General features: G+C 41.8%; 1 protein-coding gene across 1 annotated transcript in view; it reads right to left on the bottom strand.

The window, feature by feature from the left end:
• Positions 1-7,242: 7,242 nt before the first annotated feature.
• LOC139745909 (probable RNA-binding protein 19) overlaps positions 7,243-18,515 on the bottom strand; it is a 190,914-nt gene continuing 179,641 nt past the window's right edge. The window contains exon 15 of the mRNA XM_071656577.1: positions 7,243-7,832. Within this exon, the coding sequence (XP_071512678.1) occupies positions 7,765-7,832 (68 nt within the window). The 3' untranslated portion in view covers positions 7,243-7,764. The remainder of the gene's footprint in view (positions 7,833-18,515) is intronic.

Raw genomic sequence — 18,515 nt, 5'->3', positions numbered from 1 at the left:
TTTTACCTTCCTGGTTGAAATGTCATAATTTCCTCCAAGCAGTATCCACTGGTTCTAGCCAACTGGTTCAGGCCATAAGGTTTAATACATTTCCCTTTATAATGTACTTTCAATTACTTATTATATGTATATCATACATTTCTGTCTTCTTTCTCAGTAATGTATCAAGTTACGGTTCTTGGTTATATACAATGCTACGGTTTTTCTTGGTTATATACCATGTTATGGTTCATCCTTGGTTATAAAACATGTTACAGTTCTTTCTTGGTTATATACTGTTCCGATTTTCTTGGTTATATACCATGTTACAGTTCTTTCTTGGTTATATACTATGCTACACTTCTTTCTTGGTTATATTATGTTCCAGTTCTTGGTTATATACTATGTTACAGTTCTTTCTTGGTTATATACCATGTTACAGTTCTTTCTTGGTTATATACTATGTTACAGTTCTTTCTTGATTATATACCATGTTACAGTTCTTTCTTGGTTATATACCATGTTACAGTTCTTTCTTGGTTATATACCATGTTACAGTTCTTTCTTGGTTATATACCATGTTACAATTCTTTCTTAGTTATATACCATGTTACAATTCTTTCTTGGTTATATACCATGTTACAATTCTTTCTTGGTTATATACCATGTTACAGTTCTTTCTTGGTTATATACCATGCTACAGTCCTTTATTGGTTATGTACCATGTCACAGTTCTTTCTTGGTTATGTACTATATTATGGTTCTTTCTTGGTTATATATCATGTTACAGTTCTTTCTTGGTTATATACAGTGTTATGGCTCTTTCTTTGGTTATATACCAGGTTACAATTCTTTCTTGGTTATATACCATGTTACAGTTCTTTCTAGGTTATACACCATGTTACGGTTCTTTCTGGTTATATGTAATGTTACAGTTCTCTCTTGAGTATTCAATGTTACATGTGTTTCTTAGCTATACATGATGCTATGGTTCATTCTTGGCTATATACTATGTTATAATTCATTCTTGGTTATATTCTATGTTTCGATTCTTTCTTGGTTATATACCATGTTACGATTCTTTCTTGTTCACATACTACCTGAGCCATCACAAGTGTGCAGCAAAGTTAGGTAAGATACAACTACTTCAGCTATCCAGGGTGTGTGGTAAAGTTTGATAAGCTACAATTAACAGAGCCATCACAGGTGTGTGGTAAAGTCTGGTAAGCTACAACTACCTTAGCCATCATGGTGTGTGGTAGAATTAGATAAGATACAACTACCTCAGCACACATGGGTAGGTGGTATAGTTAAATAAGCTAGAACTACCTCAGCAATCATGGGTGTGTGGTAAGTTAGTTAAGCTACAACTACCTCAGCCATCACAGGTGCGTGGTAAAATTAGATAAGCAACAACTACCTCATCCATCCCAGGTGTGTGGTAAAGTTAGTTCAGCTAAAACTACCTCAGCCATCACAGGTGTATGGTAAACTTAGATAAGATATAACTACCTCAGCCATCAGAGGTGTGTGGTAAAGTTAGATAAGCTACAATTATCTCATCCATCCTGGATGTGTGGTAAAGTTAGTTAAGCTACAACTACCTCAGCCATCACATGTGTATGGTAAAGTTAGATAAGATACAACTAGCTCAGCCATTAAAGGTAAGTGGTAAAGTTAGATAAGATACAACTACCTCAGCCATCACAGGTACATGGTAAAACTATATAAGCTACTACTACCTCAGCCATTTCAGGTGTGTGGTAAAGTTAGGTAATCTTCAACTACCTCATCCATCACGGGTAGGTGGTAGAGCTGGGTAAACTACAACTATCTAAGCCATCATAGATGTGTTGTAAAGTTAGGTAAACTACAACTACCTCAGCCATCACAGGTGTGTGGTAAAGTTAGGTAATCCACAACTACCTCAACCATTATGGGGAGGTGGTAAAGCTGGGTAAACTACAACTATCTAAGCCATCATGGGTGTGTGGTAATTAGGTAAGCTATAACTACCTCAGCCATCAAGGGTGTGTAATAAAGTTAAAAAGGTACAACTACCTCAGCCATCATGGGTGTGTAATAAAGTTAAAAAGGTACAACTACCTCAGCCATCATGGGTGTGTGGTAAAGTTGGGCAAATTACAATTACCTCAAATAAGCTGCAACCACCTCAACCATCATGGGTATGTGGTAAAATTATGTAAGCTACTACTATCTCAGCAATCCCAGGTGTGTGGTAAAGCTAGGTATGATACAATTACCTGACAGCTATCATGGGTGTGTGGTAAAGTTAGGTAAGCTACAATTACTTCAGCTATCATGGGTGTGAGATAAAGCTAGGTAAGCTACAACTACTTCAGGCATCATGGGTGTGTGGTAAATTTCAGAAAGCAACATCTACCTCAGCCATCACAGGTGTGTGGTAAAGCTAGGTAAGCTACAACTACCTCAGCCATCACAGGGGGTGTGATAAAGCTAGGTAAGCTATAACTTCCTCATCTGTCATGGGTGTGTGGTAAAGCTAGGAAAGCTGCAACTCCTTCAGCTATCATGGGTGTGTGGCAAAGCTAGGTAAGCTACAAGTACCTCAACCATCTTGGGTGTGTGGTAAAGTTAAGTAAGGAACAACTACCTCAGCCATCATAGATGTATGGTAAAGCTAGGTAAGCTACAACTACTTCAGGCATCATGGGTGTGTGGTAAATTTCGGAAAGCAACAACTACCTCAGCCATGACGGGTGTGTGGTAAAGCTAGGTAAGCAACAACTAAATCAGGCGACTCAGGTGTGATAAAATTACATAAGCTACATCTACCTCAGCCAACCTGACCGTGTGACTACTGCTCTAAGATAGCGAGTATGGCATGTTTGACATCTTACATATACCATTCTGGGCTAAAATAAATCGGAAGAGATGCCCTAATTAGCTGCCAGTCATGGCAGTGGGCACAAAAATATAAACAAATGACTGAAACAGTGACCAGCCAGCAAACTTAGCCATCAGCACGGTGTTATCTAGGAGACAACACCGACTGGTGTATCTAACATGACTGGCCACTCACTGATTCTTTATCATTCTATATATTGATACTGACTCTTATTATCACTTCAACTACTGTTCTACATATTGATATCATCTATCTTATTATCACCAATAGACTTACTTCAACTACTGCCCATTCCACTTCTGCAGCCAACACCTTTATAATTACTATCACATCCCAGAGTTCCTGTTGTTCATATCACCACAACTACTATTGTTAGTACCACAACTACTGCTGCTAGAGCCACAACTACTGCTGTTAGTGCCACAACTACTGCTGCTAGAGCCACAACTACTGCTGCTAGTGTCACAACTACTGCTGCTAGTGTCACAACTACTGCTGTTAGTGCCACAACTACTGATCTTAGTGTCACAACTACTGCTGCTAGAGCCACAACTACTGATGTTAGTGTCACAATTGCTGCTGCTAGTGCCACAACTACTGCTGTTAGTGCCACAACTACTGCTGCTAATGTCACAACTACTGCTGTTAGTGTCACAACTACTGCTGCTAATGTCACAACTACTGCTGTTAGTGTCACAACTACTGATGTTAGTGTCACAACTACTGCTGCTAGAGCCACAACTACTGCTGCTAGTGTCACAACTACTGCTGCTAATGTCACAACTACTGCTGTTAGTGTCACAACTACTGCTGTTAGTGTCACAACTAATGCTGCTAATGTCACAACTACTGCTGTTAGTGTCACAACTACTGCTGTTAGTGTCACAACTACTGATGTTAGTGTCACAACTACTGCTGCTAGAGCCACAACTACTGCTGCTAGTGTCACAACTACTGCTGCTAGTGTCACAACTACTGCTGTTAGTGTCACAACTACTGCTGTTAGTGTCACAACTAATGCTGCTAATGTCACAACTACTGCTGTTAGTGTCACAACTACTGCTGTTAGTGCCACAACTACTGCTGTTAGTGTCACAACTACTGATGTTAGAGCCACAACTACTGCTGTTAGTGCCACAACTACTGCTGTTAGTGCCACAACTACTGATGTTAGTGTCACAACTACTGCTGTTACTGCCACACTACTGCGGTTAGTGCACAACTACTGCTGCTAGTGCCACAACTACTGCTGTTAGTGCCACAACTACTGCTGCTAATGTCACAACTACTGCTGTTAGTGGTCACAACTACTGCTGCTTAATGTCACAACTACTGCTGTTAGTGCCACAACTAATGCTGCTTAGTGCCACAACGACTGAGTTAGTGTCACAGCTACTGCTGCTTGTGTGCCACATACTACTGATTCTGTTGTCACAACTACTGCTGTTTGTGTCACAACTACTGATAGCTAGTGTCACAGCACTTACTGCTGTTAGTTGCCACAACTGACTGCTGTTAGTTGTCACACTACTGCTGCTAGTTGCCACATACTTACTGATGTTAGTGCACACTAACTACTGCGTGCTAGTGTCACAACTACTGCTGTTAGTGGCACGAACTACCTGCTGTTAGCGCCACAACATACTGCTGTTACCTGTCACAACTACTTGCGGTTTGGCACAACTACGGCTGCTAGTGCCACAACTACTGCTGTTAGGCCATAACGTCTGATGTTAGTGTCACAACTACCTGCTGTTAGTGCACAACTACTGGCTGTTAGTGCCAGATAACTTCTGATGTTAGTGTCACAACATACTGCTGTTAGAGGTGCCACAATCTACTGCTGCGGGTGTTACAACTACTACTGTGAGTGTGTACAACTACTGCTGTTAGTGGTCACAACTACTGCTGCTAAATGTCACAAACTACTGCCGTTATTGTCACAACTACTGCTGCTAAGAGCCACAACTACGGCTGTTAGTGTCACAACTACATGCTGTCAGTGGCCACAGCTACTGGCTTGGCATAGAGCCACAACTACTGCTGTTAGTGGCCACAAACCTACTGCTGTTAGGGTCTACTGATGTTATGGTCACAACTACTGATGTATGAGTGTCTACAACTACTGCTGTTAGTGTCACAACTACTGCTGTTAGTGCCACAACTACTGCTGTTAGTGTCACAACTACTGATGTTAGAGCCACAACTACTGCTGTTAGTGTCACAACTACTGCTGTTAGTGTCACAACTACTGATGTTAGTGTCACAACTACTGCTGTTACTGCCACAACTACTGCTGTTAGTGCCACAACTACTGCTGCTAGTGCCACAACTACTGCTGTTTGTGTCACAACTACTGTAGCTAGTGTCACAACTACTGCTGTTAGTGCCACAACTACTGCTGTTAGTGTCACAACTACTGCTGCTAGTGCCACAACTACTGCTGTCAGTGCCACAACTACTGCTGTTACTGTCACAACTACTGCTGTTAGTGCCACAACTACTGCTGCTAGTGCCACAACTACTGATGTTAGTGTCACAACTACTGCTGCTAGTGCAACAACTACTGATTTAGTGTCACAACTACTGCTGTTAGTGTCACAACTACTGCTGTTAGTGCCATAACTTCTGATGTTAGTGTCACAACTACTGCTGCTAGAGCCACAACTACTGCTGCTGGTGTTACAACTACTACTGTGAGTGTTACAACTACTGCTGTTAGTGTCACAACTACTGCTGTTAGTGTCACAACTACTGCTGCTAATGTCACAACTACTGCTGTTAATGTCACAACTACTGCTGTTAGGGTCACAACTACTGCTGCTAGTGTCACAACTACTGCTGCTAGTGCCACAACTACTGATGTTAGTGTCACAACTACTGCTGCTAGTGACAAAACTACAGCTGCTAGTGTTACAACTACTACTTTGAGTGTTACAACTAATGCTGTTAGTGTCACAACCACTGCTGTTAGTGTTACAACTACTGCTGCTAATGTCACAACTACAGCTGTTAGTGCCACAACTACTGATGCTAGTGCCATAACTACTGATGCTAGTGTCACAACTACTGCTGTTAGGGTCACAACTACTGCTGCTAGTGTCACGACTACTGCTACTAGTGCCACAACTACTGATGTTAGTGTCACAATTACTGATGTTAGTGTCACAACTACTGCTGTTAGTGTCACAACTACTGCTGCTAGTGCCACAACTACTGCTGTTAGTGTCACAACTACTGATGTTAGTGTCACAACTACTGCTGTTAGTTTCATAACTATTGCTGCTAGTGTTACAACTACTGCTGTTAGTGCCACAACTACTGCTGCTAGTGTCACAACTAATGCTGCTAGTGTCACAACTACTGCTGTTAGTGTCACAAACACATGGGAAAATATAGTGGATGGTTACCAGAGGGAGAGAAATGGTAGAAGAATGCATGGTATGGTGTATGCATGGAGACACATAGGGATAGGGATAAGAGGAATCTCTTTTGAAGAGACCACTCCCTTGTGGTAGCTCATAGAGGGAATGGGCATCAGAGATATATACAGATAAGCTGAGAGCTCATAGAGGGAATGGGCATCAGAGATATAGACAAATAAACAGAGTCTGACCATGCGCAGGTTAAAAAAAGTTTCCTAACATCAAAACATTGTTACAACTAAGATGCATTTTCTGAAAGCATATTAAATGAGTATTACCAGTATAGGAAAAAGCTTGAATGATTGAAAGAAGAATAAAAAGTTAAAGGATTAGGAAAGCAAGTAAGAGTCTGACAGTTTGGCCTTGATACTTAAAGCTTGTAACAGGACCTTACTTTATGTCCAGTAGGCATCTAAAAGATCAAATAAATGTTATTACAACTTAGTAACTCCACTTTTGACAAAGTTTGTGATGATTATCATTACCACAACCTTCTTTCTCCTAAACACCACTCCCTCGCATTTTTCTTCTGCATTCTTATACTTTCTCAGTCTCATTAACTGGACTTTCCCTAGTTGAGGTTACACTAAGAGTGACAAGTCACCTTTGGCAAGGCTGTATCATAAGGAGTACAGTCTGGTCAAATAACTTCTGACACAAAAGGAGTCTTCAGTTCCCTATTACTGGAAGAAGCAGATCCTTGGGCTACAGGAGCCTTTAGAGAGGTACTGGGTAACACTAGGAATCTTTCACAGAAATTGGTCCTGTGGCAATTATAAATAATATAAAATTCTCATTAACTCAATACCAAATATTTCTATTCCTCAGTGTCAGTGTTTTTTCAAGTCAATTCTAATTTTTTTAACAATCACTTTAGCATAAATGCAACAATGAACATCACCTGAAGGCAGCAACCCAACAATCAATGATCATGGAAAGAAAAGTGGCTTTAAAACAAAAATTCTTGATTTGTATTGTAAAGACTGTCAAACTTACAGCTGAATTCATGACAAAAAAATTGGTTTGAAGACTGAATGTTCTTTCTTTGGGTGAACTCTTCATAAAATAAGTGAATGAAGAGAACATGCATAAAAGTAATATTAGTTTAACAGACAAAATGAAGGAAGTTCTTGCATAAGTTTCCACAGTAAGAAAGGCAATACGTACACTATAAACTGACACACATAAAACAATCTACAACACAGGTTTCAGTTCAGGTTATACGCACAACACTACTGTATACTGCATGTATTCCATTTTGTATGATGCATTAATTCACATCTTGTACATATCAGTTTTATGATAACATATACTCTTTATGAACATCTTCGGTATGCTATGCCACAATAGCAAGAATAAAATGAAAGAAAAAACAGCATACATTTCTCAGAGTATCTATCATTATCACATACTACCTACACCAATTAACATAAATATCAGCACCACTATCGCACTCATACATGCCCTTCTTTAGTCATCATCAGAATCTTCTTTTGTTTTTGGATCCAGTTCAACTTTTGACTTTTTTTTTGAAGGGCCTACAATAGGAAAAACAAAGAATTAGTACTCAATTTTGTTACAGATTTCCAGCATTGTTAAAAAGCTTGGCTTCAAATAATTCCTTCATGTTTATTGAAAAATTACTTAGGCTAACTTAGAACACTTTGATGGGGCTACCAGAGTTCTCAGAAAGTCTCCATATCCAATGGCCAGGACCACAAGGCAAGAAGTGCTGTGATGTGTGTTTGTCTAGGTAGGGTGAGAGCAAGGCAGTCAAAGAGTAGACGTTCAGTGTTTTCAGTAAGTTGCATCTTGGGCATGAGGGGTCTTATGACATACTGAATCAGTGTTTGTAACATTGAAGATATGAGTGGCATCCAGAGTCCCAACCAGAAAAAGCAATTCATAATTGTTTGGGAATTGTATATTCATACGAGTGTATGTCTGGTGGAGTTCAAGGCTGGGTTGCAGAAGCTTTTTAATGTCTGCTGGGTCACTACAATTTCGTGTTTGCAAGAGGGTGGAAGTGTGCTTGAATACAGGTGAATGAAATATATGGTTGAGATGAATTTTTCATTTCTGTGTGAAGGTTTGCAGTTGCTTATGAAGTAACTTCGGTATACCTTCCTATTCATTTATATATTTATTTTGCTTTGTCGCTGTCTCCCGCATTTGCGAGGTAGCGCAAGGAAACAGACGAAAGAAATGGCCCAACCCACCCCCATGCACAATGTATACACACACACGTCCACACACGCAAATATACATACCAAAACATCTCAATGTACACATATATATACATACACAGACACATACATATATACCCATGCACACAATTCACACTGTCTGCCCCCATTCACTCCCATCGCCACCTCGCCACACATGGAATACCTTCCCCATCCCCCCTCATGTGTGCGAGGTAGCACTAGGAAAAGACAACAAAGGCCCCATTCGTTCACACTCAGTCTCAAGCTGCCACGCAATAATGCCCGAAACCACAGCTCCCTTTCCACATCCAGGCCCCACACAACTTTCCATGGTTTACCCCAGACGCTTCACATGCCCTAATTCAATCCACTGACAGCACGTCAACCCCGGTATACCACATCGATCCAATTCACTCTATTCCTTGCCCTCCTTTCCCCCTCCTGCATGTTCAGGCCCCGATCACACAAAATCTTTTTCACTCCATCTTTCCACCTCCAATCTGGTCTCCCACTTCTCCTCGTTCCCTCCACTTCCGACACATATATCCTCTTGGTCAATCTTTCCTCACTCATTCTCTCCATGTGCCCAAACCATTTCAAAACACTCTCTTCTGCTCTCTCAACCACGCTCTTTTTTTTTCCACACATCTCTCTTACCCTTACATTACTTACTCGATCAAACCACCTCACACCACACATTGTCCTCAAACATCTCATTTCCAGCACATCCACCCTCCTGCGCACAACTCTATCCATAGCCCACGCCTCGCAACCGTACACCGTATACCTTCCTACCTATGATAAAATTTTGCCAAGATGGCACGGTGAATGTTTGGCACTCATTACACTACTTTCTTGTTATACTGTTTCTCTCAACCTCCATCCTATTACCTCATCTCATTTACTACTTTTTGGATGATGCTGGATACTGTTTCTTTTTGCAGCTACCTCTCAGGAACAGCTGTCTATTCGAGGCTCATCGGGTATTGTTTATAACAGAAAGTCTAGCTCTCTTTTGAATGTTTCAGCAATCACTCATTCTTTCGAAAGTCCTCATTTGGCACACAAAATGTTTTGTCTGGTGCCAAAAGCAAAAAAGTTTTCCATATCCCAAGCTATATGGCAAAAGCAACTAATCAAACCAAAGTGGCACTACCAGTGAAAGAAAACCAATCATCGTTTTTGTTTACATAAAAAGTCTACTGAATGTGTTTCAGGTTTCACAAAAGTTAGTGGGATTTTGGCCTTTGTTTACTATCATTTTGCTTAAGCTTTGAATTATATAATGATAAGTATGTGAAAGGAGAAAGTTGAGAGTAAATGTGAATAAGAGCAAGGTTATTAGGTTCAGTAGGGTTGAGGGACAAGTTAACTGGGATGTAAGTTTGAATGGAGAAAAATTGTAGGCAGTGAAGTGTTTTAGATATCTGAGAGTGGACTTAGCAGTGAAAGAACCATGGAAGCGGAAGTGAGTCACAGGGTGGGGGAGGAGGGGAAGGTTCTGGGAGTGATGAAGACTGTGTGGAAGGAGAGAATATTATCTCAAAGAGCAAAAACAGGTATATTTGAAGGAATAGTAGTTCCAACAATGTTATATGGTTGTGAGGCATAAGCTATGGATAGGATTATGCAGAGGAGGGTGGATGTGTTGGAAATGATTGAGGACAATATGTGGTGTGAGGTGGTTTGATCGAGTAAGTAATGAAAGCGTGAAAGAGATGTGTGGAAATAAAAAGAGTGTGGTGGAGAGAGCAGTAAAGAGTGAGTTAAAATGGTGTGGACATATAAGGAGAATGAGTGAGGAAAGATTGACAAAAAAGATATATGTATCAGAGGAGGAGGGAACAAAGAAAAGTGGAAGACCAAACTGGAGGTGGAAGGATGGAGTGAAAAAGATTCTAAGCGATTGGGGCCTCAACATACAGGAGGGTGAGAGGTGTGCAAGGAATAGAGTGAATTGGAATGATGTGGTATACCGGGGTCGACGTGCTGTCAATGGACTGAACTGGGACGTATGAAACATCTGGGGTAAATCATGGAAAGGTCTGTGGGGCTTAGATGTGGATAGAGGGCTGTGATTTTGGTGCATTACACATGATAGCTAGAGAGTGAGTGTGAACAAAAGTGGCCTCTTTTGTCTTTTCCTGGTGCTACCTCACTGGAGCAAGGGGTAGCAATGCTGTTTCCTGTGGGATCAGGTAGTGCCAGGAATGGATGAAGGCAAGCATGAATATGTACAAGTGTATATATATGTATATTTTTCTTTTTTTTTTATACTAATCGCCATTTCCTGCATTAGCGAGGCAGCGTTAAGAACTGAGGATGAGGACGGGGCCTTTGAGGGAATATCCTCACCTGGCCCCCTTCTCTGTTTCTTCTTTTGGAAATATGTATAAATATGTCTGTGTATGTGTATGTATATGTATATATATATGTGTATATGTTGATATGTATATGTATATGTAAGTACATGTGCGTGTATGGGCATTTATGTATGTATATATATATACTGAGTTTGGTAAAGTGTGTGAAAGAAGAAAGTTAAGAGTAAATGTGAATAAGAGCAAGGTTATTAGGTACATTAGGGTTGAGGGTCAATTCAATTGGGAGGTGAGTTTGAATGGAGAAAAACTGGAGGAAGTGAAGTGTTTTAGATATCTGGGAGTGGATCTGGCAGCGGATGGAACCATGGAAGCGGAAGTGGATCATAGGGTGGGGGAGGGGGCAAAAATTCTGGGAGCCTTGAAGAATGTGTGGAAGTCGAGAACATTATCTCAGAAAGCAAAAATGGGTATGTTTGAAGGAATAGTGGTTCCAACAATGTTGTATGGTTGCAAGGCGTGGACTATGGATAGAGTTGTGCGCAGGAGGATGGATGTGCTGGAAATGAGATGTTTGAGGACAATGTGTGGTGTGAGGTGGTTTGATCGAGTAAGTAACGTAAGGGTAAGAGAGATGTGTGGAAATAAAAAGAGCGTGGTTGAGAGAGCAGAAGAGGGTGTTTTGAAATGGTTTGGTCACATGGAGAGAATGAGTGAGGAAAGATTGACCAAGAGGATATATGTGTCGGAGGTGGAGGGAACGAGGAGAAGAGGGAGACCAAATTGGAGGTGGAAAGATGGAGTGAAAAAGATTTTGCGTGATCGGGGCCTGAACATGCAGGAGGGTGAAAGGAGGGCAAAGAATAGAGTGAATTGGAGCGATGTGGTATACCGGGGTTGACGTGCTGTCAGTGGATTGAATCAAGGCATGTGAAGCGTCTGGGGTAAGCCATGGAATGCTGTGTAGGTATGTATATTTGCGTGTGTGGACGTATGTATATACATGTGTATGGGGGGGGGGTTGGGCCATTTCTTTCGTCTGTTTCCTTGCGCTACCTCGCAAACGCGAGAGACAGCGACAAAGTATAAAAAAGAAAAAAATATATATATATATATATATATATATATATATATCAAACACATTCAACAAACCTTCAAAATACTCACTCCATCTCCTTCTCACATCACCACTACTTGTTATCACCTCCCCATTTGCGCCCTTCACTGAAGTTCCCATTTGATCCCTTGTCTTACGCACTTTATTTATCTCCTTCCAGAACATCTTTTTATTCTCCCTAAAATTTAATGATACTCTCTCACCCCAACTCTCATTTGCCCTCTTTTTCACCTCTTGCACCTTTCTCTTGACCTCCAGTCTCTTTCTTTTATACATCTCCCACTACATTGCATTTTTTCCCTGTTTGATGATAGAGTGGAAGATATAGGGTGTTTTGGTCGAGGTGGTGTGCAAAGTGAGAGGGTTAGGGAAAATGATTTGGTAAACAGAGAAGAGGTAGTAAAAGCTTTGCGGAAGATGAAAGCCGGCAAGGCAGCAGGTTTGGATGGTATTGCAGTGGAATTTATTAAAAAAGGGGTGACTGTATTATTGACTGGTTGGTAAGGTTATTTAATGTATGTATGACTCATGGTGAGGTGCCTGAGGATTGGCAGAATGCGTGCATAGTGCCATTGTACAAAGGCAAAGGGGATAAGAGTGAGTGCTCAAATTACAGAGGTATAAGTTTGTAGAGTATTCCTGGTAAATTATATGGGAGGGTATTGATTGAGAGGGTGAAGGCATGTACAGAGCATCAGACTGGGGAAGAGCAGTGTGGTTTCAGAAGTGGTAGAGGATGTGTGGATCAGGTGTTTGCTTAGAAGAATGTATGTGAGAAATACTTAGAAAAGCAAATGGATTTGTATGTAGCATTTATGGATCTGGAGAAGGCACATGATAGAGTTGATAGAGATGCTCTGTGGAAGGTATTAAGAATATATGGTGTGGGAGGCAAGTTGTTAGAGGCAGTGAAAAGTTTTTATCGATTATGTAAGGCATGTGTACGTGTAGGAAGAGAGGAAAGTGATTGGTTCTCAGTGAATGTAGGTTTGCGGCAGGGGTGTGTGATGTCTCCATGGTTGTTTAATTTGTTTATGGATGGGGTTGTTAGGGAGGTGAATGCAAGAGTTTTGGAAAGAGGGGCAAGTATGAAGTATGTTGGGGATGAGAGAGCTTGGGAAGCGAGTCAGTTGTTGTTCGCTGATGATACAGCGCTGGTGGCTGATTCATGTGAGAAACTGCAGAAGCTGGTGACTGAGTTTGGTAAAGTGTGTGAAAGAAGAAACTTAAGAGTAAATGTGAATAAGAGCAAGGTAATTAGGTACAGTAGGGTTGAGGGTCAAGTCAATTGGGAGGTAAGTTTGAATGGAGAAAAACTGGAGGAAGTAAAGTGTTTTAGATATCTGGGAGTGGATCTGGCAGCGGATGGAACCATGGAAGCGGAAGTGGATCATAGGGTGGGGGAGGGGGCGAAAATCCTGGGAGCCTTGAAGAATGTGTGGAAGTCGAGAACATTATCTCGGAAAGCAAAAATGGGTATGTTTGAAGGAATAGTGGTTCCAACAATGTTGTATGGTTGTGAGGCGTGGGCTATGGATAGAGTTGTGCACAGGAGGATGGATGTGCTGGAAATGAGATGTTTGAGGACAATGTGTGGTGTGAGATGGTTTGATCGAGTAAGTAACGTACGGGTAAGAGAGATGTGTGGAAATAAAAAGAGCGTGGTTGAGAGAGCAGAGGAGGGTGCCTTGATTCAATCCACTGACAGCACGTCAACCCCGGTATACCACATCACTCCAATTCACTCTATTCCTTGCCCTTCTTTCACCCTCCTGCATGTTCAGGCCCCGATCACACAAAATCTTTTTCACTCCATCTTTCCACCTCCAATTTGGTCTCCCTCTTCTCCTTGTTCCCTCCACCTCCGACACATATATCCTCTTGGTCAATCTTTCCTCACTCATCCTCTCCATGTGCCCAAACCACTTCAAAACACCCTCTTCTGCTCTCTCAACCACGCTCTTTTTATTTCCACACATCTCTCTTACCCTTACGTTACTCACTCGATCAAACCACCTCACACCACACATTGTCCTCAAACATCTCATTTCCAGCACATCCATCCTCCTGCGCACAACTCTATCCATAGCCCACGCCTCGCAACCATACAACATTGTTGGAACCACTATTCCTTCAAACATACCCATTTTTGCTTTCCGAGATAATGTTCTCAACTTCCACACATTCTTCAAGGCCCCCAGAATTTTCGCCCCCTCCCCCACCCTATGATCCACTTCCGCTTCCATGGTTCCATCCGCTGCCAGATCCACTCCCAGATATCTAAAACACTTCACTTCCTCCAGTTTTTCTCCATTCAAACTCACCTCCCAATTGACTTGACCCTCAACCCTACTGTACCTAATAACCTTGCTCTTATTCACATTTACTCTTAACTTTCTTCTTCCACACACTTTACCAAACTCAGTCACCAGCTTCTGCAGTTTCTCACATGAATCAGCCACCAGCGCTGTATCATCAGCGAACAACAACTGACTCACTTCCCAAGCTCTCTCATCCCCAACAGACTTCATACTTGCCCCTCTTTCCAAAACTCTTGCATTTACCTCCCTAACAACCCCATCCATAAACAAATTAAACAACCATGGAGACATCACACACCCCTGCCGCAAACCTACATTCACTGAGAACCAATCACTTTCCTCTCTTCCTACACGTACACATGCCTTACATCCTCGATAAAAACTTTTCACTGCTTCTAACAACTTTCCTCCCACACCATATATTCTTCCCACGTATTCCTCGCGTGTCGTAGAAAGCGACTAGAGGGGATGGGAGCGGGGGACCAGAAATCCTCCCCTCCTTGCATTAACTTTCTAAAATGGGAAACAGAATATATATATATATATATATATATATATATATATATATATATATATATATATATATATATATATATATATATATATAAATGGATTTGTATGTAGCATTTATGGATCTGGAGAAGGCATATGATAGAGTTGATAGAGATGCTCTGTGGAAGGTATTAAGAATATATGGTGTGGGTGGCAAGTTGTTGGAAGCAGTGAAAAGTTTTTATCGAGGATGTAAGGCATGTGTACGTGTAGGAAGAGAGGAAAGTGATTGGTTCTCAGTGAATGTAGGTTTGCGGCAGGAGTGTGTGATGTCTCCATGGTTGTTTAATTTGTTTATGGATGGGGTTGTTAGGGAGGTGAATGCAAGAGTTTTGGAAAGAGGGGCAAGAATGAAGTCTGTTGTGGATGAGAGAGCTTGGGGAGTGAGTCAGTTGTTGTTCGCTGATGATACAGCACTGGTGGCTGATTCATGTGAGAAACTGCAGAAGCTGGTGACTGAGTTTGGTAAAGTGTGTGAAAGAAGAAAGTTAAGAGTAAATGTGAATAAGAGCAAGGTTATTAGGTACATTAGGGTTGAGGGTCAATTCAATTGGGAGGTGAGTTTGAATGGAGAAAAACTGGAGGAAGTGAAGTGTTTTAGATATCTGGGAGTGGATCTGGCAGCGGATGGAACCATGGAAGCGGAAGTGGATCATAGGGTGGGGGAGGGGGCAAAAATTCTGGGAGCCTTGAAGAATGTGTGGAAGTCGAGAACATTATCTCAGAAAGCAAAAATGGGTATGTTTGAAGGAATAGTGGTTCCAACAATGTTGTATGGTTGCAAGGCGTGGACTATGGATAGAGTTGTGCGCAGGAGGATGGATGTGCTGGAAATGAGATGTTTGAGGACAATGTGTGGTGTGAGGTGGTTTGATCGAGTAAGTAACGTAAGGGTAAGAGAGATGTGTGGAAATAAAAAGAGCGTGGTTGAGAGAGCAGAAGAGGGTGTTTTGAAATGGTTTGGTCACATGGAGAGAATGAGTGAGGAAAGATTGACCAAGAGGATATATGTGTCGGAGGTGGAGGGAACGAGGAGAAGAGGGAGACCAAATTGGAGGTGGAAAGATGGAGTGAAAAAGATTTTGCGTGATCGGGGCCTGAACATGCAGGAGGGTGAAAGGAGGGCAAAGAATAGAGTGAATTGGAGCGATGTGGTATACCCGGGGTTGACGTGCTGTCAGTGGATTGAATCAAGGCATGTGAAGCGTCTGGGGTAAGCCATGGAATGCTGTGTAGGTATGTATATTTGCGTGTGTGGACGTATGTATATACATGTGTATGGGGGGGGGTTGGGCCATTTCTTTCGTCTGTTTCCTTGCGCTACCTCGCAAATGCGAGAGACAGCGACAAAGTATAAAAAAGAAAAAAATATATATATATATATATATATATATATATATATATATCAAACACATTCAACAAACCTTCAAAATACTCACTCCATCTCCTTCTCACATCACCACTACTTGTTATCACCTCCCCATTTGCGCCCTTCACTGAAGTTCCCATTTGATCCCTTGTCTTACGCACTTTATTTATCTCCTTCCAGAACATCTTTTTATTCTCCCTAAAATTTAATGATACTCTCTCACCCCAACTCTCATTTGCCCTCTTTTTCACCTCTTGCACCTTTCTCTTGACCTCCAGTCTCTTTCTTTTATACATCTCCCACTACATTGCATTTTTTCCCTGTTTGATGATAGAGTGGAAGATATAGGGTGTTTTGGTCGAGGTGGTGTGCAAAGTGAGAGGGTTAGGGAAAATGATTTGGTAAACAGAGAAGAGGTAGTAAAAGCTTTGCGGAAGATGAAAGCCGGCAAGGCAGCAGGTTTGGATGGTATTGCAGTGGAATTTATTAAAAAAGGGGTGACTGTATTATTGACTGGTTGGTAAGGTTATTTAATGTATGTATGACTCATGGTGAGGTGCCTGAGGATTGGCAGAATGCGTGCATAGTGCCATTGTACAAAGGCAAAGGGGATAAGAGTGAGTGCTCAAATTACAGAGGTATAAGTTTGTAGAGTATTCCTGGTAAATTATATGGGAGGGTATTGATTGAGAGGGTGAAGGCATGTACAGAGCATCAGACTGGGGAAGAGCAGTGTGGTTTCAGAAGTGGTAGAGGATGTGTGGATCAGGTGTTTGCTTAGAAGAATGTATGTGAGAAATACTTAGAAAAGCAAATGGATTTGTATGTAGCATTTATGGATCTGGAGAAGGCACATGATAGAGTTGATAGAGATGCTCTGTGGAAGGTATTAAGAATATATGGTGTGGGAGGCAAGTTGTTAGAGGCAGTGAAAAGTTTTTATCGATTATGTAAGGCATGTGTACGTGTAGGAAGAGAGGAAAGTGATTGGTTCTCAGTGAATGTAGGTTTGCGGCAGGGGTGTGTGATGTCTCCATGGTTGTTTAATTTGTTTATGGATGGGGTTGTTAGGGAGGTGAATGCAAGAGTTTTGGAAAGAGGGGCAAGTATGAAGTATGTTGGGGATGAGAGAGCTTGGGAAGTGAGTCAGTTGTTGTTCGCTGATGATACAGCGCTGGTGGCTGATTCATGTGAGAAACTGCAGAAGCTGGTGACTGAGTTTGGTAAAGTGTGTGAAAGAAGAAACTTAAGAGTAAATGTGAATAAGAGCAAGGTAATTAGGTACAGTAGGGTTGAGGGTCAAGTCAATTGGGAGGTAAGTTTGAATGGAGAAAAACTGGAGGAAGTAAAGTGTTTTAGATATCTGGGAGTGGATCTGGCAGCGGATGGAACCATGGAAGCGGAAGTGGATCATAGGGTGGGGGAGGGGGCGAAAATCCTGGGAGCCTTGAAGAATGTGTGGAAGTCGAGAACATTATCTCGGAAAGCAAAAATGGGTATGTTTGAAGGAATAGTGGTTCCAACAATGTTGTATGGTTGTGAGGCGTGGGCTATGGATAGAGTTGTGCACAGGAGGATGGATGTGCTGGAAATGAGATGTTTGAGGACAATGTGTGGTGTGAGATGGTTTGATCGAGTAAGTAACGTACGGGTAAGAGAGATGTGTGGAAATAAAAAGAGCGTGGTTGAGAGAGCAGAGGAGGGTGCCTTGATTCAATCCACTGACAGCACGTCAACCCCGGTATACCACATCACTCCAATTCACTCTATTCCTTGCCCTCTTTCACCCTCCTGCATGTTCAGGCCCCGATCACACAAAATCTTTTTCACTCCATCTTTCCACCTCCAATTTGGTCTCCCTCTTCTCCTTGTTCCCTCCACCTCCGACACATATATCCTCTTGGTCAATCTTTCCTCACTCATCCTCTCCATGTGCCCAAACCACTTCAAAACACCCTCTTCTGCTCTCTCAACCACGCTCTTTTTATTTCCACACATCTCTCTTACCCTTACGTTACTCACTCGATCAAACCACCTCACACCACACATTGTCCTCAAACATCTCATTTCCAGCACATCCATCCTCCTGCGCACAACTCTATCCATAGCCCACGCCTCGCAACCATACAACATTGTTGGAACCACTATTCCTTCAAACATACCCATTTTTGCTTTCCGAGATAATGTTCTCAACTTCCACACATTCTTCAAGGCCCCCAGAATTTTCGCCCCCTCCCCCACCCTATGATCCACTTCCGCTTCCATGGTTCCATCCGCTGCCAGATCCACTCCCAGATATCTAAAACACTTCACTTCCTCCAGTTTTTCTCCATT

This window comes from Panulirus ornatus, chromosome 63 (genome assembly GCF_036320965.1).
Source record: "Panulirus ornatus isolate Po-2019 chromosome 63, ASM3632096v1, whole genome shotgun sequence".
Taxonomy (NCBI): Eukaryota; Metazoa; Arthropoda; class Malacostraca; order Decapoda; family Palinuridae; genus Panulirus; species Panulirus ornatus.
Note: the sequence above shows the minus strand (reverse complement) of the source record. Positions and strands in the feature narration are given on the sequence as shown.